A 27,769-nucleotide genomic window follows, 5' to 3' on the forward strand; every position below is an offset into this window, starting at 1 on the left:
TAAAATATTTGTATTAAACAAAAATTTGTTCTCTTTTTTTTAAAAGATGTAGTCTAGAGATTTTATTTAATTTTAATTATAGTGATAATAATTACAAAAACTAGAATGTAATGATAAAATTTGAAATATAAACCGTAAGTTAATATTTTTATATTTACATTTCATAACTTTTAATAGAAAAACATCTTTACATTTTAAATTCGCTAGTTTTGTTTGAATAAGTAATTGCAAAAAAAAAAAAAAATTGATAAGATTAACTCAAGCTTAATTGACACAAAATGGCGAAATAACAATGTTTTATGAGTTTTCTCACTTGAATTATAAATAATTTCAGTAATGAACAGTAATGAGGGATATTTTGTATGTGTGTCAGTGTGATGCAATAGCAAACGATAAATTCATATAATTAACAGGCCAAGCTTTTCATCACGCACGTTTCCTTTATTAGGTTCGTCTAAGTCAATTATTTTTCTAGGACGATACGTGCGTCGCAATTTAGGACAGAAGGTACATTATGTTTAACATTTTGATTCCGCGATACGTACTACGTACGTATATGTATACATATGCGTCGCGACATGTGTATCGTAATAAAACGATGATTAATATCCTAAATTCCGCAGAGTTTTACTTTGATTTTTGTCTCGACGTGTCATAAATAAACACATTAGTAGTTAAATTAATACTTTTAAAGAATAACTATACTTCTGTAAAAATATTTATTTAAAAAAGTACCGAAAGAAATATTTCTCTCGTTAAAAAAAAAAATATATTTAAAAGTGTAATTACTTTTATATATTTTTGAATGTACACGGCATGAATATATATTTGTGTAATAAATCATTTATATTTACTGCGAAAATATGTGCAGTGCTACATTTTTGATTTTTTTTATACGCATTTATAAATTGTATGTACCTTTTTATGCATGCGCAAATATATGTATAATAATGTACTGGGTACATACATTTTTTTCAATATACTTCTAAACGTATTTTCGCGCATAAATTTTTTCCGCGGGACTTCTCAGACCTTTGGGGCCCCGTCAGGTTGAAAAAGGTCGGAGATCTCTGATTACGAAATACTGCTGAGTGAAAGGAGAGGAGGACGCACTGTCGGACTACGAACGTAATCAGAAAGCGAGTTCGATGACACGATCGGCGGAGGGGCCATAATTTGTGGATCACGTTTTGCACGAGATAGTTCAACGAACCTGGCTGGCTCTCTTGCAGATTTATATTTTTCGATCAAACGGAACCGTAAAATCGCAAATAAAAAATAAAATAATGAAGCGAAAGCTAATTTACATTAAAGTTTTTAATCGTGATATACTTAATTTTTGTAGCTTGATATTTCTTTTGTATAGTCTCGTACTATTAAAGTATGTATGTATTAAGCAGCGTCTTGTGGTATTATACATTTATATTAATTACGTTTAATGCATATGTATTAATGTAGTGAATAAAAACATTTTTGCGTTCAAGAAAAAGTCTATTTCATTTAACACCTAACACCTAAAATTATACGTATTTAAAACTTAAATTTATTACACACGATTTATTATATATTTATCTATACATTTGATATTTAAAGAACTCCTTTAATTTAATTAAGTGTAAGCTATGTATTAAATTTTTTTTTTAAACATGCGTGTATCAATAAATTTTATTACGTTTGAGTATAAAAATTTCTTTTATAGCATTTCCGTCAGATTGGCGCATTTTATTTGACTAGAAGAAACCATGCATGCACTACGCGCGCGCTATTTTTTAAAAAAACCCCAATTACAAAGTACGAAAAATAAAAAAATGATGCAACTCACCAATCTGCATGAACATCAGCGGAGTTGAAGAGTTCTGCCGATGACTGTAACATAAAATGGAAAATATTATTGTAGACACGCCAGTTTTTTTTTAATAAAATTTTTTTTTAATAAAGAATTTATTTTAAAAAATTTATGCTTACCTAAAAGTTGCTCCGCCGATGCAGGATACCCGTCCCGGGCCTGCTCCTCCTCTCAGAATGGACGTGTCGAGTCATCCTTCCGCGCACTGGACACTCGCGAACGCGCCCGATAAACTACTGTTACAAAAATTAATTTTTTCATTTAACACTTCCGCACGATAGTCCACGGCACTCCCGTTGCAAAATTTTTATATGAAAAAATCACGCCCGGATACTTTTCGGAACTCGCGAAGCGACCGACGAACCGGCTGCGGTTCGTATTTATTAAAATTTCGGCGTTCGGCACTTTTCTTCTTTTTTTTTCACTGATGTACTGTGGCGAAGTTGTCGATAAAATAATCTGTAACAAATAAATGGAAAAATTAAATTGTAGAGCGCCTCTAATTTTTTAATTAAATATTACAAAATTAAGTTATGAAAATTCCAAAGAAAAATTGAACGTCGGTTAATTTATTATTCCTAAGCAGCTATTCATTTCGAGATCGAGATTGAAAACGACTTCTATTCGACGTCAGCTTTAATAATGACGGGAACAGTGAACAATGATTATAATCGTCGGGGGAACTACTAGTTACTTGTGAAACTAGCAAACAAGCAAGTTAAATCAAAGTTTATAGATTCGATGACGTAATATATTTAGCGGCAGGCGCGAATATTTGCTCGAGTGAGAACCCGATTCGGCGGTATCTCAATCGCTTTGGTGAATTACGTTCTCGAGCGTTCTTGTGGTCTTTACATCACGGGCAAAATTGGAAATCGTCAATCACTTCAAAACGCAGTTATTTCAAGCGCGTTTAGATTAAATTAATACAGAAGTGCGAGCACTTTGCACAACGGTTTGTTGCCGGCTATCAAAATAATTACTTTGCAAGTCCTATTTATTTAAAAAAAAATAATAAAAATTTTTTTAACCAACGTTTCGAGGATACGAGAGGATGAAAGATGTGGAGAATAACGAACCATCACTTTCACCTCTTCATATCACCGAAAATCGTATCAATTGCTCATCTTAGAATTTTATTACAATTAATGTTTCATCTAATAATACTATTTTACATTAAAAAAAAGTTCAAAATTTAAATTCCAATTTATAGGTTAAAAAAACCAGATTTTTTGCTCGTCGTTGTAAAGAAAAAAAAAATTATTTCGATTTGTTATTTTGCCTTTCGTATTAAGGACCACATTCTTCTCGCGACGTTACAAAACATTTTTACGCAAATGTGCTCCGGCATTGTTTACTCAGCCTTCGTTTACACAGTCCGTTAATGTCTTCGGGGCATATTACGTGGCCTCCGACGTCTCGGTGCGACATTGCGTAAGTGGGATTACTATGCGAGCATGCCGGCCCGTAACCTTGAGATCAGGCCACAAGCGAACATACGTCGTGTCTCTCTACCTACGTCTTGACGTCACGTAACCGAGGAGATGAGAACTCCGTGAACAGTGACATTATGCGAAATGGAAATGTGCATTTGATTCATCGCGATTTTTCTTACGGTAAAAACAAGAAATGTCATGGAATTACATCAACGTTCGAAGCAATTTTTAAAATATATATTTTTAATCTATTTAAATATTGCAACGTATTTCTTTATTAAATAACGAATAGTAAAATCAAATGATATTTCAACGTAGACGACACGGGGTGAAAATCGAAAGGTTAACGCCGCGTTACCGTTTTGAAATTAATTCCCTTCTAAATTATTATTTGTTAAAATCGATTATAAATTAAATAATACATAAAATCTAATTTAGGGATCACGCGCGAGTGCACTTGCATTATTATAATACATCTCATTTTGAAATTGCTGATTGTTAACTCTCTGGTTATTGGAAAATACGTCGAATGTTGCACGCGAATGTATTGGTGAAACATATATGTATAAATTTCAAGGAAAGTACCTAATAACTTCGCCAGTCATTAATAGTATATGCGGAAAGCGATAATTTTTACAGCGCAAATTATTATAATAGACTCGATAAAGACATATCCTTTAACAATCCGACGTTCAATGCGCGTTTCCCGCGTGAAAAAAATAAAATAAAATAAAAGAAAGAATTGATGTATTTAATTGACGTAAAGTTTACGTAATATTAAATTATCGTTTCTCTCTCTCTCTTTTTTTTTCTATTTTTTTTTCTAAACATTAGCGTTTAGTACTTCTAGCTACGTCGTTCTTAAAGCTGACCGCCGAATGAAAAACGGCGCATCGAATTTTACCCTCGGCACTCACTTCTGCTTATCACCGCGCGCGACAATGGACCCATTCGCCTCTGCAGTTTCGCGCTTTTTTTCCTTCCCTTCCGTCCCCATGTTCGGGATTTATTACGCCACGGAATAAAGTGTGTGTACGCTTGATGTAACTATAAGGCCGCAAAGTTTATTGCCCCGGGAGTACCGCGGAAGTACTATAATTTTAGCGGGACACGACACAACCGCCTTCGCATTCCATCACGCTTTCGATGATGCGATAAATAAAACGCCGCGATCGTTAATTAACACGCGCGGGCGGAAGTAATCCGCGTAACTCCGAAACGAAGTCTTGGAGGACGAAAGAAATGCAGGTTTTACTCCGAAATACCGACGTGGGTTTTATCGATTCTGTAAAGGCCGCGAAACTACGGGTTACGTTGACGCTAATTGCGATATGTTCGAATTAACGTTGTTAATTTCCATTAGCATTCCCTCGCATGGGAATTCCATCGATCTCATGTCTAACGTGTATTAGAACCAAGAAATAAACTGCACGCGTAAATTTGTTATATTAATTATACATGAAGATTAAGACTTAAAAATATCAATATAATAAAAATAAAAATATATAAATAAATATATTTTTAATTAAACATAATTTACATGTATTACATTTTATATAATTATAATTTGTATTTTATCCAATATTCGTATAAAAAAAATATAACAACATCTATAAACTTTATATTAAGAATTTTATTAAACCTCCGTTTTTCTTTTTATTTCTTTTGTCATTAAAGCATTAATAAATTTTATTAAAATTGAAAACCAATCTCAGCTTTATCTTGAGATTTAATGCTGAGCAAGGCCTATCCGCATAATATACTTTCAAGTAGAGTATTAAATAAGCTTTAAAAATTCGTAGCTCGAAATACGAGCAGGGCAAACGGAATCTAAGAGCGGAATAACCCGGCAGAAGCGGAAATCTCCGGTGTTTAAGTAGGTTTACGTCGGTCGCCGCTCTCGGTGTATTGCGCTACACGTGACTCCGGTGCATCGTCTTGCACGTTACTGTCCTGCGGGATAATCGCGCGATAATGAGATTAAATTTTCCGTGCGCAAGACTGCCGTAATGTGCGCAACGACGGAAGACTGCCGGCGCGCGTTGAATAAATATGCACATCTTGCGTATTATCTTACCTAAGAAAAAGTTTTATTTACACCGCATTAAAATTGCGCATAATCGTACTGTTAAATTTTTTTTTTTTTCTTTTTTGACACTTTATAAAATTCCAGATACGCGTACGCTGAGAGAAAAATATTGTTACACGTGGACCCAATCATAACTTCACAATTTCCAATAATAAAATAAAATAATAAATAAAAACAATAAATAAGTAAAGTAATGAAAAAAAAAAAAAAAGAAAAACTGAAATACGCTTATCCTTTGAAATGTCATAAAGTTATAGGTGAATTCAAAAGTAACTATAATTTTCTCTCGACGTATGATAAACGATCGGTGCAACGAATAATTTCCCGTGCGCGAAATAAAAAAAAAAGATAAAAAAAACAGCTTTTAAGACACCCGGGGTAGGTGCTTTCCCGTGTTCACCCCCGGGTGATGCACCTGTCCACGCGAATAAGTTACGGAGTACGCGTTTACCCGAACAGGTGTAGAAAATTTAGAACGCGACGGCGGAATTTATCGCGTTTCTCCGTCTCCGTCGATCTTTTCCTTTCACCTTTCCGCCTTCCTCTCCCCGTTATTGCGCCAGACAAAGGCAAGACGACTCGGGCGGCGTCGAAGGCCCCCGGGATCTTTTTAATCTCCGGACGACGCTTTCTTAAAACATGAGAAGCGAAGGAAACGCGCACCCCTACTACGAATACACCGTCGGCGAGGGACGGGCGAGGGGGGAAAACGGATTCGCGGCCGTCAGGCGAATTCGTCGATGCACGCGAGCGCAAGGTAGCGCCGCGAAGTCATGGGAGCCGAGGGAACGCCGAAGAGACGGAGGGAACGGAGCCGGCGGTACGAGAGAAGCCGGAGGAAAGGAGGGAGCGCGGTCGGAAAAGGTGGAGGAGGACGGCGAGCTCGTTCGAGGCAACCCGGCCGCGTCGGTTGGCCGGAATGGCCGAGGCCTAGCTCAGTATGCCGCGCAGCGCGCAGGCTCGCGTACACGCATTGTCTTTTTCTCTCTCTCTCTTTCCCTCTGTCCTCCTCCGACCCTTCATTTGCGTGCGTATCGGGCGTCCTTCCACCCCGTCGCACTCTCTCTCTCTATCTCTCTCTTTCTCTCTTCCCGTGTCACGCGCGTACTCCGCTCGCCACGCACCATTCCTCGCGTACGCACGTTTGAAACGTAACCGACGAACGGCGGAGCGTGCGTGCGTGCGTGCGTGCGTGCGGGCCGTGCGTGCGTACGTGCACGCGCGTGCATCGGTGCACCAGGATTCGCCTCGCGGGCGGGTTCTACGGAGGGAAGTCGGCGGCTGAGTTTTACGCGACCGTGTTAAACATCTTCCACGGGCGCCCCGAGGCAGGGGGCCCACCTTTTCCCGCGCGGTGACCGCGAGTGCGTGACTGCCCCTCGCGCGCGTAAGTGTGTGCGTGCAACGTGCACGTGATTTCTTCTTTTTCAATGCATGACTACTCGCGCACGGCGGCGAAGAGGCGGACGGGCGGACAGGTACGTGGAGGACACGTCGCGGTCGGCCGTCGCGCCGCGTCGAGCCGAGTCGGCTAACGGAGCAGCTCGGCGGAACGTGCGGGAAGGCACTCGCGGCCGTCTTCTCTCGTTGCGAACGAGGAAGGATCGCGACATCGAACGGCGACGTCGCGACGTCTGCGCGGCTGGACGTCCCCGTGCTGCGTTTGACCTATATACATAATGACACGGTGACACACGGGCGAAAGTGGTCGGCCCGATGCGTATGGGCGCGCGTACAAGTATCGCGGTGCTTTTCGTCCGGCGAGCGGGAAAATTGAGCGGCGTCGCGACAAGTGCACGGGGCGCCGCGGCGCCAAGTGGTACGGCCGATACGCGAACGGGAGTGCGGCGCGTAACGCGCGGAATCCGCGGCGATATACTCCTCGGAGTCGTTGGTTGTGCCGCGAAATGGAGCGAGCGTATTCAGGAGCGATCGATAAGCGTAGCGGCACTATAGTCGACACGGTGAATAGCGAACGGCCCGTCCTACCAGGCAACCCAACCTAACGGACAACGGCAGCGTGACCTCCGAAGGGGGGCCCTCCACAAGCAGCGGCGTGGCCGCCGAAGACAACCTCGCCGCCAATTTGAAATCGTTTCACGAATTATTTTACGATAGCGACGATGTAGAAGAGAAAGTCGCGGCGACGTTTTCGTTACGAGCGTTACAGAGACACACAGACGCGCGCGCGCACTGGAGAAGGAGACTATCACGATAGACAAAGAAAAAAAATATATATAAAAAAAAGAGAGAGAGAAGAGGATAACGGAAGAAACGTACACGCGAGAAGAAACGCTGGACTGCGAACGATGCGAGAGAAAAGCAATTTTTTTCCGGCCGAGTTGATACGATAACGTGGACATGCCATTAACACCGCGCCAGTGATCGACGGAATCGATTGGCCCGTTGAAGCGTTCGATTGAGCGCGTTCCGATATCTCGGTTCTTTCACGGAGAAGAGCGCAAATGAAGCGCGAATAAAAGTCGAAAACGAGAGAGACGGACGGAGGAAGGTGGTAAGGACGGAGCGGAGGAGGTAAAAAGGAGGGAAAGGGAGAAAGGAAAGGAACGGGGCCTCGAGAGGCGCGGAGAAAGAGAGAGAAAGGAGATATCTTATTTTTAGCTGCGCATCGCTTTGCACATCGCAAAAACCGGTTTCACGCAGTGCCAACGGAGTCCAGGAGTACGAAGGAAACCGATAGCCGCCGCGAAGGGTTTTAAGGGAGAAAGGAGCACGCGTGGATATAACAAAGACGGACACACGCACCGTTCCCTGTCACGGTGAAACAGTGGGAAAAGGAAGGGACCGTGAAATACACGCTTATCAGATGTTTTGAAATAAAAACCATTCTCTCTCCCGAAAAAAACAAGAAAAAAAAAAACGCCTTAGAACGCTATTCCTTAAAAATACGCGAGAAAAATCCAGGAACGAGAATTTGGGAGTAATACAAAAAAATTGTTCCGTAAAGGCTTAAATAATAGATAGTTCGTCCCGGTATTCGATTACGAGTATGTGAAATATCCGCGCCCGGCCGCGCGTGTGTGTGTGCGTGCGCGCGTGTGTGTATGCATGTGATACCGAAGAAAGAAGACGATGCGGAAGGTGGAATTCGTCCGAATGAATACGCGCGCGATTTTTTTCCACCCCGGCTGCACCTTGCCTGTTTACGGGTAACTTCCCCCGTTTTTTATCTGTTACCCCCAGCAACAGACGGACATTCTCTGCCGCTCCGTCTTCGGTTTCGCGGGTAACCAAGAGCTTATCGATTGCGTGGGTGCGTACGTATGCCACATCGCGGTTGACACGAGTCCCGATTATCGACCCTACCGAAGACAAGGAGGACGACGACGACGATGTCCTCACGATTTTGAGCTCGAAGAAGCTACCTGACGTCAGTTCCCGACTGCGCTCTTGGGCACCGGTCGAAGATACGGGAGACAAAATTCGACGAAGAATCTCAAGAATGTTACTCGATTGATAGACTGGAGATTTAGGCGTCGTTATCATTCCAACCCGGAATACGCGTATATACTATTTTTGTACTCTAGTCTAACTTTTTATCGAAAACCCACATAAAAAAAAAAAAAAACGGAGCTTACAAAAGAGAAAGAGAGAGGAGAAAGAAAGACTTTATTACTCGACGACAAACAGCAGAAATGAACATAACGACGAGTATCGAGTAAGTAGGAAAAACCACCTACGTTTGATTTCTGATCATATTTATCCAGTGACATATCAGCAATTCTATATCGGTGCAATAAAATTCGCCAATAACAAACCGATATCGTCGAGCGACGGACCTATCGCCACGAATCGCGCGTCGAAAGATATCGAGAAGAATCGAACGTGGATCCGTGCCGCGATCCTGCCGCTCGCGCGGGCTTCGGCTCGTTACCGATATTCGTCGTAAAGCCGAGGAAACGTTCGCGAAGAATACGAACGGCATGAAGAATGGCAACCAATTCAAGCACTCGTCAAGGCGTAAGGGCGGTCGCCACGACGACTACCGATCCGCAGATGAACGAGAAACGTGCCGTCGCGGCGCGGGGTGCCGCCGGCGCTCTAGCCCTGAGCGTCGTAGCCCTGGTGGTGCAATCGGCGGCCACGGCAACCCCCACGTGGGGATACTTCACCAATCCTGACGGTGAGTCATTGCCCGACGCGTGTGATCGGTTTTATTAATTAAGGCCCACTTAATCTCTCTATCTCTTTCTTTCATCCACGTGACTCATTCCGTGGCTATGCGATGGGCTACTGAATTATTATTTCTTTCTTGTCTTTTCTTTTGTTTTTTTTTTTTTTTTTTGACGGTCTTGATTAACCGATTCTTAACGTCGCGATTGTTTACTAGCCCTCTCGCTTGACGATAAATTGTCATAGATATATTTTTATTTCGCGATTATTATCGTAACGGAGGAAAATTATCTATCACGGCGTGAAATCTGTAAAATACGTTTAGGGTTGATTGATTTTATTTATTAAATTCAGTCATACGTGACTTATCTCCTTGATCGATTTTATATGCGCTCTATTCGTGAGCTAGATTGCCGAGAATAATTGTTTCGGTGTTTTTTTTTTATTTTTTTTAAATTAATTTATATTGTTTAAAAGTTAAAAATGTTTTGAATTTATATTGAAAAAAAAGATATATCGTTTAACTAAATTTTAGGACTTTTATAATTATTTTATTACTCTTTTATAAATTTAATATTTGTGTAATATTAAATTGAATACGAGAAGAAATTAAATTAGCTTAGACTGATTTATGTACAACTTTGGCGCTTTAATTAAAGTAGCGTAATTTTTATTATTTATCTTTTTCTATGAATTTTAATAGACGAGCAATAATGTTATAATTGAGTTATATAAAAAGTGCACATCCCTGATATTTTACCTTACACAACGAGTAACACCGGAAATGTCATATAAATTGAAATGTTTCGTTTCATACGTGTAGCTTTAGCATTTTGTAAATCGACCGATAGCTGAGTTTCATCTCGTCATCGATGCACTGATTAGCTATGCAAATATTCAAGCACGTAACGGGATCGTCAAAGGATTGGTCGGTCATATTATATTAAAATTTATTTTCGCGCACGATAAATGAACGAGTGTACATCGAACGCGTGATTATCTAACATCGATAGAAATAGAACGTAACGAGATAAAATCACGTTACAAGTTACGCAAGTCAATTAAAGATATTATCTTTAATTAAAAACCCTTCCTAGGAAATATAATTGATTACGTACAGCCGTAATAAATCAATCAAACGTTTCGTATTCAAAAATTTTCGTCTTTTTAATTTGGAAATATAAATGTTTTTTTATTTTTTTATATTTTTTTCTCTCTCAAAGTTTGTGGTTTTTATTCGTGTAATATTTTGCTACCGTTTTATTGGTCGAATTTAAGATTCATTCCATTTATAGACCACAAGCATATTATGCAAGGTTTCAAAAATAAAAGATATTTCTAAATTCAATGTAATATAAAAAAAGTACACGCTGTCCGTTGCGACACAAACGAGCTTAAAATATTCCAGCGAATGGGTCGATCGTTGCATTAAGAGATGATTGTATTCCATATTTGAACGAATTTTGATTACGAGAAAGCATTTCCGCGTGACGGTGTTATATGTCACCGTAACGAGTTTAAAAAGAAGAAATTTTTACTCGAATAACGCTAATTTAATGTAACGGAACACTACCTTTTTTTTTGTTCTTTCTTTCTTTTTCTTTTTTTCCTTAGCAATTGAAATAAAAATATTCCAAGAAACTGTTTTCTCCTCGCGAAAGAAATATCTCATATCAAGTAAAATCTGCCGAGCGTTTCCTTATGACTGTCGAATGTGACTTATGTTTCTCGTTAAAGATATTATGCAAAAGTAACCGTGACACATGAAAGATGACATCATGCACGCGGTATCGCGTCGTATCGTTTAACAAGAACGGTACCCGCACCTTTCCTCAGCGTAACAACGTAATTAACACATAATTCCCTATCGAACGTTCCAAGGAACGTTCACACGTTCCAGTATAAATCGATCCATCGAGATCGCATAATTATTACGAGATTATTACGATCTTTTTTTTTTTTTTCTTTTCTATCGCGACAGGCGGCGCAGCGTCGAGAGGATTTCAATGACTTCGCGCCGCAAGTAGAGCGTGTTAAGTGTTGCTCGGAGCCGCCAGAAACGTTTTCCTTCGTTCATTCATATCGGCCGAGCGTAATCAAAACGCGTGCGCCGGGCGGTTTTACGGAGTAGTAAAGGCTCGACCCAATTCAAACGGCATACGGCACACCGCCGTGTGCGAGCCGAGCCAATTAATTCCAGCAGCTCATTTTTACGGCCGCGGTTACTCGCGCTGCTTTTTTCCACGTCCAACCTCTCGCTGTAACCCGTTTTCTCGGCTCTTGCCTAATAGTTACGGCTGCGGCGATCGTCTCGGCCTTCGGCTTCAACGTTCCTTCTTCTCGTGGATCGCGCGTAATTTCCACCGCCGGACTCTATTCTACGTGCAATCGCAACGATATTTCCTTCATTCCGCAGCTAACAGGAGTGATTTGTCGTTCGCGTTAATATAGTTTCTGTTGCTATTGCGCATTCGCTGTTTTAGAGAAGGATTCTCACGGCACTTGCGCGCCCGCGATAGATTGCAAACTTTAACCGAGCACGGCTTCGCTATTTAAATCGAAATGGATACGAGAAGTTTTTGATACAGTTTCGTGTAATGGTTGTAATCGCTTGTTGTTGGTTGGAAACTCTGCTATAAGCCTCGCGGTTTTACGACCGCGGTCGTATTCGTTATGAACGTGAAACGCGGTATCGCATGGTGGAATAACGGCGGTTATTCGAAAAGGTTTCTTTACGTTGGATAAAGTTTAATAGAAACAATTATGTATATATAACGTATAAAGTAACAAAGAAATGTAAAAAAAAAAGAAAAAAAAAATTACACCACGCTGTAAATGTTCGCAACTGTGAGATTAACGTTTCCTTTGAATAAAATTTTAATTAACAGAAACAATATATAAATTAATTATATTTCCCGCCGTTCTTATTCCACAAAGTATTCTGTCGCACTAAACGATATTTTAGATAACGAAATAAAGTATTACTTTATTTTAAAACATTAATAAAAAAACATTTTTTTCTTTTCTTCCTTTTAAATATTATTATCTAATGCAAACAGGATTCTTTTCAATCAACATAGATAATTTCGCATAATAGAACAAATAATAAAATAAAATCGAGCAAAATAAATCCAACCGAATGCAGAAGAAAGATATATTCAAAGAAATCGTTCTCTCTCGTTACTCTACCACTCTACGTCGTGCATAAGAATTAAATAAACGCGAAAAATGTTTCAGATTTTATTTCACGCTCCGAGGTATTCATTTCCCACCAATAATACTATACATATATGCCCGCGCTTATTTATGAGCTTCTTTGCGCGTACCGCCGGCCGGTGACAACCGCGTTGTAAATCAGCCTCTCGCAGAGCTTACTTCACAATGACGATTCCAAGCGAAGGAACTTGAAGATAAATGGGCCCGTGCGCGATCGAATAAACGCGCACGTATCTCGTCGTCGCGAGAAGGCGTGTTCGTCGCGACACTCATTAGCCATTATGCGACCGCGGCGCGAAGGAAAAACGCGGCGCACGAAAACGAGGATGACCGAGCGGACGTTGCTCAATATCGCTACTCGGAAACCAATAAGCGCCGCGGTTTCCTTGTGCTAAATGTGCAAACGGTATATATAATTTCATGCCGGTGATGCAAAGCACGCGTGGAAAGCCCGACGGGGGCGCTAATGAGATCGCTTCGCGTATACCGATTCGCGTATCCATCCCAAACGCGAAACTTCGCTCGCGTTTGATCGCCCTGACGAGATTCGAGCTGCCCTCCATTTACGTTCAAGTGGCACTCAGTTGTGCGAATATTACATATATTAAGAGTCACATGACGTCACTATCCCCGGCTGTTTTGACGAGGAAAGTTTATATATAGCGGCGCAGGTTCGTAACGGCGTTTAATGCGAGTTAATGAGACTCGTGGATCCCGTTATAGAAAATCTTTGGGGGGTTTAATTGGAATCCGATCCGATTTCCCGAAACTTACGTGGGTTCTAATTGTGTAATAAATGTATGGAAACGTACCAAGCATCAGCCGATAATTTTCCAGCGCGGTTCTAATTTGGGAAAATCTAAATAAACCCCTCGTTTATTAGCCTGAATTATTACTTTAATTATGAAAGTCGTTTCGATTGTTATCGGGACAGCTATTTGGTACGAGAATAAATTTCTCATTTAAAATCGTAACGCGGTACACCTATTTGGGACAAATTTGGGCATTCTACTTCGAGCGTGTGTTGTAACAAGAAATTGCTATGCAAAGTAAAGCTCGTGAAGTACATACGATGTTAAGCTTATGCAGATTACAAACTCAGAATCTCATTTGAGAGACACCTAGAACGAAAGGGAACGCGCGCGAGACGGCTGAGTTATGAGAATTGCGTCACAAGAGTGAGAACTGACTATCTGAGTTTTGCTGTAAACGCGAGGCGGTCGCGATCGCAAGACAATCAACCGAAATACGAGCAAGGGTACGGAGCAACGTAACGCGCAAATGTTTCCCATACGTGCGATTCCCATCGTTTCCCCGCCATCATTGTCCCGGCTCTCTCGTTTCCGCGTGTAAGCATGCATATCGAAGAGCATCGTGGAAAGAAAAATAATACGACCGCTTCCTCCCGACCTGGCGCGGGAGAAAAATCTCCGGGAATAGACGTCCCCCTCGCGTCGCGCCGAGAACGCGGCTCCCACACTCGTTCGATAAACCTGTAGCCGTCGCATAACACGCGCACGCTCGTGTGTAAACGCGTTCCGTATGTAGCAGGTGTCTACTTGCCATATGACGTCGCCGTTAAATGTCGGACGCGGACGTACGTCTGCATATGCTTCTGAAATAGATTATCGAATTTCAACGCACTCACCTCATTAAGAACGAAAAAGAAAGAAGAAGAAAAAAATTACCGCGAAGGAGAATTAATTTCTGAATCGCGTTTATTAAAATTAAAATAAAATTTGGAGAAATTAATTTTTTAATTAGTTACTCTTGGAGTTGATTATAATTTTACGATATTTCTAATTACAAATTATATTCGTAATTAATTCGATAAAATTTCTTGTTAGAAATACCAAAATATGGTTAAGTCTTGAAGAATATAGTCCTAACTATAGATTGCTCTCTCGATGCTCTCGATAAAAAAAAAAAACAAAAAAAGCAACGAAATATTCTTCGAACCATTTTAAGGTTTCGATACCTTTTCCTCACCCTGTATATGGCACACGGTTAGCGTACAGGTACAACAGGTATACGGCTACTTGCTACGAGTGCCCTGTGGAACTTCCACAGGTGTGCGGACTCACAGGTGGCGAAGAATACCACCGCCGCACACAAATATGTGCTGCCCGCTCACGCACGATGCACATTCGTACGTACACGTGCGGATACATCTATCGCCAGGCGCGACAAGAGCGACGATGCACGTAGTAAAGCTGTTAATTACAGACGGAGAAACGGGGCTGGCGGGAATGTTCCGCGATGAAATCGATAAGCCGCGAACAACGCGGGATGTATTTTTTCTTTATCTTTTTTTTTCTCTCTTTCTTCGTGTGCGTCGCACTCGTTATTGTTACCCCTTGAATCGGAAGCTCGAATTTATTATTATATTGTAACGGAAACTGGTTGTTTAAGGCAGCATGTATTTGCATTTAATTGTAATTTATAACCAGACTTTGTATCATGAATAATGTTTTTATTAATTTTGTATAAAATTTTGTGCACGCGGTGGTTTATGTTTAATAATCGATTTTTGTGTCAAGTGGTAATTTGATTCTTTAGGATTTAATTTAATCTTGCTTTAAAGAATGTAAAGATTGTTAATTAAATCGACGAAATTTAATTTGGTAAGAGCAGATAACTAAAATTGTAGAATACTAAATTCGTCTCGAAAGTATAATTAAAAAAAAAGTAAAGAAATAAAAGTAATACATTAGTTTTCAATTTTTAATAAATAATTTAACCGAAGGTTTCGGGCACAATTTAACACTTCGTTTGGCGTAATATTGAAGGAGCGTTAATATCTAAGAAGCTTTCCTTATCAAACAGGCACTTTTTCAAAATTTGTCAGAATCTCAAGACAAGTCGCGCGAACGAACGCTTTCGAGCAAAATGGGTGAACGCAATTTATCTCGCTTGTTAACGTGCCATTACATCCCGGTCAGAATCATCGGTTGATCAACGGCGACCGTCGTCAGATCTGACTGATGACACGTCATGATCGATTCCGGGAAGCGGTACCACGTCGCGACATGGCCGTAGACAATGTAATTTACGCGTGCACAATCGTATAGAGATTAACCGTCCATATGTGTGTGTTCCTATTCGACGAGACACGCATGCATGTAGGTAATATACATGCATGTAAAAAAAAAAAAAAGTAAAGAGAGCGAGAGAGAAAAAAAAAGAGACAAAGAGAAAAAGAGAAAGAGAGAGAGAGAGAGAGGAGAGAGGGAGAAGAGCAGAGAAGAGAAAGGCATAAGGTACCGCTATACTAGGACTCAGGAGTCTACGAGCCGGGGAGTGCAACGGCCTTTACCTGGCTCTCGCTCACTCTATACCCTCCCTCTCCTCTCACCCCCTCCCTCTGGTAACTCCACTCTCTACGGCGGTCTTTTTCTAAAAATCATAGTCTGCGTGTGCGGGAGTCTGGTCTACCGGTGCGAGAACTCTCGTTCATAACGGAATGGAACGGCGGATTATCGCGGGGATTCTTTGCCTAAGTGGTACCACGACGTTGAGCCACGAAGTATCCCTCTATTCGATTAACGTTCTTGAAAATTACGTTATCGCGCAAAGTCCTTTCCTGGGTGAGATTAAGTTTTTCCCCGGTTAGCATGCGCTGTGCTGCGACGCAATGCGACGGTTCACGACGTCCCGGAGTATTCGTGAAAGAAAGTATAAGATTTAAAAGCGATGCGTTAATAAATATTCTACTTTTTTTTTTCTTTCTTTTTGAGATATTGGCGTTGATAATAAATCTAAGATTATTGTTATAAATTAGGTCGTATAATGATGATTAAATAATAAAATATAAATATATGTATATATTGTATGATGAGACATAACATAATTTGTTATTAATTTTTTTCTGTTTTTAAATTTTTCTATCGCGATGCAATATGTTTCGCAAATCCGACACGCGGAGAGACCATTTTAATTGACGGAACGCTACAGTAGTATTAATTTTTTTTTATGTAACAACAGAAAAGTCACATTTATCTCATTCGGACGTAACGCAAGCTATTCTTTTTTTATCTTTAAATACATCGCGTTAAAAAAAAAAGAGAACTACGCTTTTGGTGTATTTCTGGTGTTCTTAGACTTCTTTTCTTTTTTTTCTTTTCTTTTTTCACACGTGTGTTCATTATGTCCTAATTGCCTCGATTGCGATATTTCCGTGCTACGCACAACATAGCTTATGAAAACGCACGCTGCGACGGTGCCCGATAATGTAATTCGAGAGGAAGTATGGGCGTCGTCAATCGTTTGCGCTCGATACGTTTACGTGCCCCAGCTACAATCGCAACACGATCCGTTTTATCGTTCACAAAGCAAATTGCGATATCTGTCGCAATCACGGGGTCGAGTCGCGACACAATGGCCGAAATTCGTTGGCGCAAAATGCAGCGCGATTCGCGATGCAATTATGCGCACACGCCTACTGTATGTACGCGGATTTATTGTATATTCAGTCGTTTTGCATATCTCGAGCTTAACGTACACGTATACGCACGCATGCACGCGTAAAATGTAATTCTTACTTTTGCTGTTATTTTTTTTTCTTGATCTCTCGCGTGGCAAAAAGAAATTAAAAAAAAAATTTGGCGTCGCAACAAAAATTTATCATTAATTTTTGTGTTCATTAAAATATTAAATTATCACGCATGGAATGTGTAGTAGCATAATTTACAGTTATAAACTCTGCAGCTGTCATTTTTTAATTTGATTAAGGCGCGAAACGTGCGGAGCATATAGCAGTGCTTGCTAATTATTTGTCTACCTCAGTTAATTTTTCGTACCGAAATAATTTTTATTGTGACTACCAGAGTTATTTCTGTGCCAGTAACAAGAAAAGCGTTATATTTATGTTCATATTTTTTTATTTTATTTTAAACTTATAAATATTTGTGTCAAATAATTTAATTTCCTGGTTTGCTTGTTTTTCTTGGGGTTTTTTTTTGTTTTACAAATGTTTACTTTGCTTTAGTAAATTTGATTTGCGATAGAAAATTGAAACTGACGTAAGTGATACGAAAACCAATTTACTATTAACGTCTTTCTGTTTTAACAATTCCGACATTAATTTGATACGTGCAAAAATTAATAATAAATTAAAGCCACGAGGCGCAACGTACAGAAATATATTGACTCAATGTTCAAGATTTATTAACTCAATAAAGATTTACGTCAGCGCCGACATATTTTATTCAAATACCCATGTTTCGAGATTTATAAAATGCTAAGAATTTCTCTCACGGCAACTTTCCGCGTGGGCGCTTAGCTATTATAATATTACGTACTTCAAGATATGTGAAGTAATGAGTTTCGGAGATAATGCTGGGGGTTTCGGCAATATACATTTAGTTGTGTGGGTGATGTAATTTTAGTGAAAAAGAGTAGGTGTATCATATTGTGAATTTAATATCATAACAACTACAAAAATGCCTGTACGTATAAATAGATAACGTTTTCAATTTCTATTTTGTAGAAATAAATTTTATCTAAAAAGGTCCTCTTTTCCTTTTTTATCCTTATAATTATTATCATACCAAGTTTTATACATTAAACCAACAAGTTTATTTAAAAGTCACAGAATTACGCCGTGAAAATTAATAATACTTTAATTAAATAGCACGCGTATCGTGACGTCCAATATTTCGCGAGATAATTTCGTCCAAAAATTCAAATTATGTTTCGCAATAAATTTGATATCGCGTTACATTCTGTTAACCTGGAAAGGAGTTAGACGGTGAAGTACGAAGTTAAGCGACAGTGCGTTTCGCGATGCAAATGTCGCGAGCGGCATTCATTACTTGCGGAATTCTCGAACGATAAATTGCGTTTACCCACCGCGGAGTAGTTCTCCGGGAACTCGACATCCGGTGGAAACGGTGAGAGAGTACATTACTATGAACTACACGTATAACGAGTACACATATACGAATGTCGTGTAACCTGCGAGCATAGCCGACGTTCGATACGCGTTTATGGATACAATATAGGGAATTACATTACGCCCGCCATTCATATTAATTACAAATAGTTGCGTTATCTTTCGGAATAATAATAAGAGCTCAATAACGGAGACGAATACTCGCGAGAAAGAGAGAGAAAGAAATTTTCTACTTTCAAGCCATTATTACTGGGAAAATAATTGCATGTTTAAAGAAACATACATTTGTTATCTAAATCTGTATTTTATATAAAATAATTTTCTTCATAAAAGCGAAAAAAAAAAATTCTTTATGGAGAAAGTTGAGTACTATTTTATTATTATTTCTGTTCATCATCGAGCTATTGTTCAGAAGTTATCAGATTCTTTTTCGAGATGCGGCGGTGGATGTGGCGCGATGCGTATTTCGCAACGTACGTTGCATGGGCGAGCTACACCCAGGTCATGGTTCGCGTGCTCGTGCCAATCGTGACGCTGAGATCTGCAGGATGTCATGCCGATAATAGTCCGTATTTAACATAGATCGATGCTATTACGACAGTTAGTCGTCCGTTGAACATCGTCCTCTAACTTACTATTTTTTTTCTTTTCTCCTACATTTTTATTCTTCTCAATAATTCACGGTAGTGCCATTTCAAAGCGAATTTTATTTCAATCGAGTCGAATTTTTACTCAGCGAACTGAACAACACGTTGAACGCCACGTCACTTAATAGGTGACGGATAAGTTACTACGGTGACGCTGTCGTCACACCTAACTCGTGTCACACATTAAGTGATGTCATCCAGCTATTTATTATCTTTTAATTGGTCTTCCTTGGTCTTTTATTCACTACTTGGTTTTAAATTACCTGTTCAGCCCGTGACCCATATAAGCTTTCTCCTTCCGCGCTTTAATTACATATCATTTATACTTGGAATAATTTTTAAATACATTTATCAATATTAAGCCTCAAATGTAATCCGGCGGAATTTCGGAAACAAATTTCCCAAATTAAATAAAAATCATGCGACTCCTTAACGACCCTTTTAACTTTTCCCTTTAATCATCAGGTCGCGCGGAGAACTAAATCTAGTCATATCGGACCGTAAAAGAGATATACGTGGAAATAAAGCCGCGAGTTGAATATAAAAAAGGATTGAAGTAATCCGTAAAAGCATCGGGGGAGGCCCCTTTTCATAGATAATGCAAGGTACTTCCGGCGGGACAAAAGAGGGAGACAGTCGGCTGCGAAAGCTCGGGCGAATTGGACTTTTCCCCGGCAGCGTTATTTTCCCTCCCGATGGGTATCTTTGTGCGAGTACGTGTAAGCCGATATCCCGCGTAAAGTTATGAAATGGGAAGAGCGTTACACGAATTGCCACTACCCGCCCGAGGATGGCCATTTATATTGGAAGCGGATAGCCACTTATCGTCGCACATGATTAAAGACACAACAACGTAATTGGCTCCGCCTATGTGCCCGCGCGCGTCACACGGTAAAAAAGACATAATGGCAAATTACGAAAGGGCGCCAATAAATAACTTTTAAGCCTGACAAAAAGTTAGCTGATATAAACCATATCGATTAACGACGTGTACATATTTTATTTATTACATTTCAATTTTGTTACGATCGGACTCATTAACGCTCTATTTCTTTATTTTATTTTATTTTTATTTGCGTAAAATGTAATGGGGTTTCTAAAAGTGGGGCAGATCTTTTATATGAATATTCAAACGTTGTACGAAAGATCAAGAACAATGGTCTGGGGGTTCAGCGGAAGAACCCGCTATTCCGTAGTTGCTGCAAAAATTACGAATCTAATCTCGGCAGAATTTAAAAGCGCGCACCGGTGGAATTTACAAATTTTACAACAGCGGTTTAAAGCAGCGCTTGTGTAAAGGCGGGCAGTTTCTTCGCGATGCGAAATTTATTGGTTTTACTTACGTGATTGATTTTACGTTTGTTCTTTTAATCGGTGAATTATTTTTCGCGAGTATTATGAATTATATAAATTATAATAATGATAGTGATTTGCCTCGCGCGTCAAATTGTCTGGACGGAACGTTACAGGCGCCGTGATAAACTGCAGATTAATTAGTTTGATGGGTGCGAAAATGTAAAAAGTATCGAAAAGCAGTATTTCACGACGTTATTACAGGTTTGGGTGATGAATATTATTGCTAAAAATGGTAAGCGGCATAAATAAGTATTTTCACGACTGCTAGTATGACCGCGCAATGTGCTCCTTTCACCGCGCGCGGAAAATAACGTGCTTGTCTATATTTACACACCGCGGTCTCTTTTCATTCAAGCACGCGTAACGTTTCTTCATTCACAGTGTAATATTTATAAAGTACTGTAGATACGAGAGCCACATACGTGCTAAGCACACATTCAGCTATTGTTCCATCTTTAAGATTTAATTTGTCTAAATTAAAAATTTATATCGTCAAAGTTTGTTACTTTATTCTTTTTATTTATATCTCGAAACTCGATGCATTAATTTTAAACTATTTTTTTTATCAATATCCTAAACATTAAGAAAAAAAAAGGGAGGAAAAAAGGAGAGAAATCTAGCCGCGTTAAAAAAAAGAAGTCAGCAAAAAGAGGGATTAAAATTTAAAGACCGTCCGGATTATCGTGGCTCAGTATTCTAATTGAGAGTTTAAATTGTAATTAATCACAATTTCGCAAATAATACGTATCGATTGGTTACGCATTTGAATTCGAAGCCACGCGTGGATGTACGATACGCTCAACAAACGTATAATCACGACTGGCACGAGGGATTGTATACGATATATACCGCGGGGCAGGTTAAAGCGTGTACGTACGTGCGTCGGAGTTTAAATCATAATAGAGTACGGCGATCAGACATGCCATTTGGTAAAATAAAACGACAAATACACGGTGTATGTTTCCTATATCTCCACGTCGCGTCCGAAATACTAAAATATCTCACCTAACATACACGTTACGATATTCTTTATCATCGTCGCAATGTCTCATAAATATCCCTGACGGATTCGTTCTCGTACGTACTTTAAACCTACGAAGGAATTATCCGAAATATAATTCTGAAAAGCCAACGAAAAAGACATATATCCTCAAAGAGACTCGTAATGGAACATACGACTTTAAGATACCCTTAAAAAAATTTTTTTTTATATATTATAAATAATGTATAAATATATAAAATAATATAAAATAATATGTAAAAAATAATTTATAATATTATAGATAAAATAAGTTTTTTAAATGTTTTTTTTTTTTTCTTAAAGATGTATACTTGTTACGTATTGTCTAACGCAATTAGTAATTAAACGCGGCGTCTCTTAAAGCGCTTTAAAATCTATTAATTATTACGCACATACGAATTGCAGAGCGCATTTATAGTTGGCGTGAGTAACGTCAGCGGTGTCATTAGCGAATTCAATACGGACGTATAAACCTGCTTGACCTTTGCATGTGTGAACGAAGCCGCGTGGGTGACCGCACTACTGTGCACCACCTATTTTCATCTCATTTGCGGTAAGAGCACCGGTTTGTCTTATTGTCGTGCACGGGACAGCCGCAAAGAAAAATTTAATTAACGGTGCGCAACGCTGTCGCGTCATTTTTAACGGTTAGCAGCACCGTACGGTGTTAAAAAAGAAAAAATAAAAATAAATAAATAAAGCCACGTGTAAGTTACACCGTAAAAAATGTGACAAATTTGCACGAAATATTTGTGGAATTTTTGTTTGAATATAAACAAGTCAGATAACTTTATATTTAATTTTTATAAAAAAAACAAAAAAAATACCGCATAATTTTTTCGAGCTGATACGACCGGTGCAGCTGAAGATAGGCAAGTTTCCTACGTGTTGCCGTAGCGGTAATAAAAATATCAAACGCGGTTCACAACAGTGGCGATTCTCATTAATATTCCTTCCGCTTGAAAACATGCATCGGACCTTTCAGCTTACATTAGGCGAGTTTTGAATGTGCCACTAGGTACGCGCTGCCAAATTATTGAGGCCGTCGCTTCCACGAGCGTCCACGCCATTTTAACCACTTCGGCCACTGGAAAATTACCACCCAAAATACGGCCTTCGTAAGATGAGACGCAATACCGGTGGCACACTTCCGAAACGTATATCAGGGGCGTGGAACACAATTTGTCCCGAGTTAAAATGAAAAGTAATTTCTAAACACGTCGATATACGACACGGCGCTGTAAGAGTGTAACGTTGAAACGTTCGAGTATTCATTCAATGTAATAAATACTTATTCGTAGATATTTAATTACGATTGATCGTAATTAACATCGCTTATTAATATTACTTAATTTAAAATCGATTCAAAGTTACGCTTTACGCTTTTAATTAAAAAATTATGTATATTTAATGTGACCGGTGGTCGCCAACGAAAAATTTTAAGTAATTTAAGATATATTGAATCTGCGAGTATCGTTAAATAATTGTTTTAATTAAAAATTGGAATCACGTGAAATTAAAATTAAGAATCAATTAATTGATCGACTGTACTCGATTAGTTTATTTCGTCTAATTTTGCTGTAATCGGTCGTATTTTTTACGACTTAAGGTTTTTACTACGTTTATTGCGGATTTAACGTTATTATTCGTAAAGTATTCATATTACGGCACGTACTATCTAATAATTTATAACCCGCATTCTTTATTACCGGAATTATCAATATCGATATTATTGCACGTTAAATGACATTGTTATTTATAATTTCTTATATTCTTCTTCGATTTTCACGCGGCATGATTATATGTTAATTCGGCAAACTGGTTCCCCTCCCCCATAATTTACAATTCAGATGATAAACTCAAATTGACATACTAAATTATGCATTCGGGAATTAAGCCTGCCAGAGGTCGTTATTATTTTATTAATTACAGAGATCCACCAATGAGAGTTTCGACAATCGAATATCGAGTTTTGATTAATTCAGCATTAGTGACTTCCTCGGTGCGTACGTTTCGAAGAATAACAAGGAAGAGACGGATAACAATACGTTTGATCTACATCGATGCAACACTCATTGAAAGATTTCTAATCAATTTCTAGTCAATCATTAATAAATTCGTTTTCGAGTAAAAATCGGGAATAAAATCGCTCTGCTGTCTATCTTTTTACTAGACCGTTCAACGCACTAATAAGAAAGCAAACTATAAGATCGCTTTAATCACATATTTCCCCCCTTTTTACTGTTACAGCTAGCACAGCCGCGGAAAGGGGATACTTTGGACCATGGAGGCAGTGCAAGCAGCTTCTTTACGGGCGTGAATGGTGCGGCCAGAGCGTCTCTAGGTTTCAACCAGTGTGTAAGTCTCATATTTAATATTCACGAATAATAAACACTCTATTTAACTTTTTAAACGTATATAAAAATGTAAAAAAAAAAACCCCCCAAAAAATTTGCGCGAGTCTTACAATAAAAATGCCACGGTTATCAATTTGTGTTCTTATTGCGCAATCATTTTTTTTCGTTATACTATCGCAAAAGATAATAATGGCATATGAAAGAGAAAGAGTTAAGGGATTATGCGTCAGCGTTAAAAATTCCCACGACAAAGAGAGAGACTCGATGCGAGCGCGGGATTACATCGAGATGCAATAGAATTGTACCGAGATCCTTCCTTTATTTTCAGTGGCTGTGTGGGTAGCGGGATTAGCTGCCGCCGCCGCCTCTGCCCTTTTGGCGATTCTGGTCGCTTTGGCTGTGCTTCAATTAGCGATGGCCTCTTCCGCGAAAAGGGTTGTTATATCGTACAGCACTGCCTTAATCGGCAAAGTCGCCCTCGCCACGTTGGCAAGTGAGTACCGCAAATCAACGTTTCGATATCGCGAACCGAAGGGGGGTAATCGCAAAGTCGCGTTCACGTTGCGTTCGAGACGTTACAAGTTTTCTTTATCAGCCCGTCGCGCGTAATTTTGTAATATCGCGTACATATACTACAATTACCGCTTGCTCGCGCTCGTCTACTTTATACTGACCTATTTACGAGCTCTTATACGAAGCATCAAATGTCTACGGGAGATTATATTACAATAAAGCAATATATTACCACGTGGCGGTGTATTTCATTGCGTCGACTTGACGCGGCGAGTTAAAAGAATATTACTTTTATTTCAATGCTTGAGAATTTTCAGATATCTATGTATATAATTTTGTTAAATAAGCCTTTGAAGTAAATCCAGATTTAGTTAATGTAAAATTATTATTTAACCAAAATAAATTGTTGTTAATATAAATTACAATTTACTTCGGTTTTATTAAATATTTTGTTGTATTAACTAAATCTGGGTTTAGTTGAAAAGACTTAGTTTATTTAGCAAAATTTTTTTTCTTTTTTTAATGCTTAATAACGATAAATTGTAGGAGATATAAAATTGTGTGGAATTTAATAAATGCAATTTTACGCATTAAAATCAAATAGAAAAATTAAAATTTTTTATATTTATGTGTTTAATTCTTTCTTTTTAGCGGCATTGTCGATTGTAGCGGCCATCCTTTTCGCTTTCCAAACGGATGATCGGGCTAATAGCTTTGTCATTACAAGAGGAGAAGCTTTTTATATGCAGGTGAAGTATAATGGCGCAACAAACTCTTTGTTACATTATTACTTAACTTTATGTATTCTTTACGTTGAACAAAAAAAACTTTCTCTTTTAAATCTTTTTTTTTTTAATAGAAAAAAAAAGTAATTGTCGACTTTGTGCTAATAATATAATAATATACATATATAGAAACGAGCTAACGTCGAACGTAATTTTTTTTATATTGTCGCGAGGAGATTCGAGACATCAGATTTGGATAGGAATTATTTAAGACGAAACGGAAACAGGCAGTAATAATTAAGACAACGAATAATTAAAGGAACGCGAATATGTGTACATAATAAAGTAAAAATTGAAAATTAAAAGAAAGAAAAAAAATTATAAAGATAATTAAAAAGTAAAGAATAATATAATAAGGTACGTGTTTTTAATTAAAATTTCAAGTGACTATTGAACCGATCTCAAGACGAAGGAGGACTAATTAAGAAATAAATGACATTTGTCGTTGGTATTGAGAAGTAATTTAAATTGCATATTGATTAGAACGCGACGTGCCGATGACGGTGGTTGCGTGTGAGAGAATGTCATGCTTTATGAAACTGAGATGACAATAACGCCAACGCACTTCGTAAGTTTAGTCTTCTCGCAAGACGAGAACTCGAGTAGTTTTTCTCAATGCCGGGAACACCCATAGCATTTGCATCATAATAAAGCTTCAATTTCTGTCGAAGGAATATGCAACTTGTTGCAACTAATTGTTACAACTTTTATGAAAAAAAAAAAAATTTAATGTATGTAAAATAACCTGACGTTAAATAATCTTTTATTCAAGCATTAAATGGAAAATGTATTTATATTATCGATTAATATTGATAATATTAAAATATCATTTTATCTAAAAATGGAAATATATAAAAATTGAATAAAGAAGCAACGTCTTGGGAGAATTGTGAATTTAGAGATTGTACGGAATAAAATTTATATAAAAAAATATTCCTCGGGTATCATGTATTCGTTCCGTCGGGTGAAATATATTTTAGGACCTTTATGATTTCTCGGTGAGATAACCTTGCCGAAACTTTGCAGATTTCCCTTTATGGCTGTGTTGGGAATATAATTTCATTAAAATATGTCAAGGTCACGTTTCTAAACTTCACGTTTATTCTTGTGAATATAAAAAAAATATAAAGAAATATTTTTAAAGAAATAAAAGAGCAATAAAAAGATATTAAAAAAAAAAAAATATAATAATGTAGATAATATGTAAATATTAATATTATATTTTAATAATATACTAAAGCATTTAATTAATACTGTCATACTGTTAATATTTAAGAAATGTGATTTCCGTCAGTGTTCCAGTAATAATTATTCGGCAAAAAAATATATTTCCAGCACGAGAATTAAACTGAAGTTTAGTTTCAGCCGTGTGATCGCGAACCGGAGTCAGGTGTTTTCTTAAGCCTTCGTCTCCCCACCGATTGCACGTTTTAGTACGTGTCGGAACAACCACGGCTCGTAGACACTTTTAAAACAATGAGCTCACATTGGCGGGCCCGCAGTGTGTGTTTCGGTCTCGATCGTTAATGAACTCCCCGTGTTGTCCCCGTTCTCGGTTCTACGCGAAGTAAATTTCTTTTATTTCGCAATTATCTGGTCATGTTCGGCCGTTCAACATGGCGCATAAGTTCGAACGTTAACAGCCTTTCAATATTCGAGGCTCTAATCACTCCAGTGAGTCACAAAGTTGATCAAATTCTAAGCAAAATCTCCAGCAAAAAAAAAAATATAATAAATATTTGTTTCTATATACAATTGTATTTAATGTAATTTAATGCCGAAAGTGATTTCGTAATCAACTACTAAAAGTATATTTCGCTTGCGAATGCTAATACTGTTTTTATTGTCTGCCTTGAATTAATTGAAGAAAATTATTGTTTAAATAAAAGACAAAATTATACCTTTCGATCAATTTCGCAATTCACTATTTCTCATCGATAATTTAAAAAAAAAATGCTACTCGAAATAAAACGTTATCTCTAACCGATCAATTGTTATACGGTACATTTGGCTTGTGATACATCTTTCTTTCTTTTTCTTTATTTTTTTTTTTTTCAACGTAGACATTGTTTTATCGTGCGTTGGATACAATAACGCGCTGAAATTTTATCGTGGAAAATATATGATGATGGACAAGAGGAAACCGAGTCTTTTAAAAAGTGCTAAGGACGAAATTGAATTGGACAAAATAAATAAGCAGAAGCAAGGCAAGGTAATGTCGTTATTCAAAGAAATTTTTACAAGAAGTCAACGTTTTTATTTTTCCCAGATCAAGATTGTTCTCGTTAAGTTTAAACATGACGTTAATTTATTACTCGATGATTTCGAGAAAAAAAAAGAAAGAAGAAAACAAAAAAAAAACATTTATCTGACGTACAAAAAAGTTTTAATAATAATAATTTAATCCGGGTGGCAACGATATTATCAATCACTTACGTCGAGGAAGTCCCTCAAGCGTGACTGAGATAACCCTTTA

At 38.3% G+C, this 27,769-nt stretch overlaps 1 protein-coding gene across 1 annotated transcript in view; it reads left to right on the forward strand.

Moving 5' to 3' along the window:
* Positions 1-6,349: 6,349 nt before the first annotated feature.
* LOC139107641 (uncharacterized) overlaps positions 6,350-27,769 on the forward strand; it is a 28,760-nt gene continuing 7,340 nt past the window's right edge. Inside the window, exons 1-4 of the mRNA XM_070665407.1 lie at positions 6,350-9,515; positions 23,889-23,996; positions 24,324-24,488; positions 25,160-25,257. Of these exons, the coding sequence (XP_070521508.1) occupies positions 9,323-9,515; positions 23,889-23,996; positions 24,324-24,488; positions 25,160-25,257 (564 nt within the window). The 5' untranslated portion in view covers positions 6,350-9,322. The remainder of the gene's footprint in view (positions 9,516-23,888; positions 23,997-24,323; positions 24,489-25,159; positions 25,258-27,769) is intronic.

This window comes from Cardiocondyla obscurior, linkage group LG13 (assembly GCF_019399895.1).
Source record: "Cardiocondyla obscurior isolate alpha-2009 linkage group LG13, Cobs3.1, whole genome shotgun sequence".
Lineage (NCBI taxonomy): Eukaryota > Metazoa > Arthropoda > Insecta > Hymenoptera > Formicidae > Cardiocondyla > Cardiocondyla obscurior.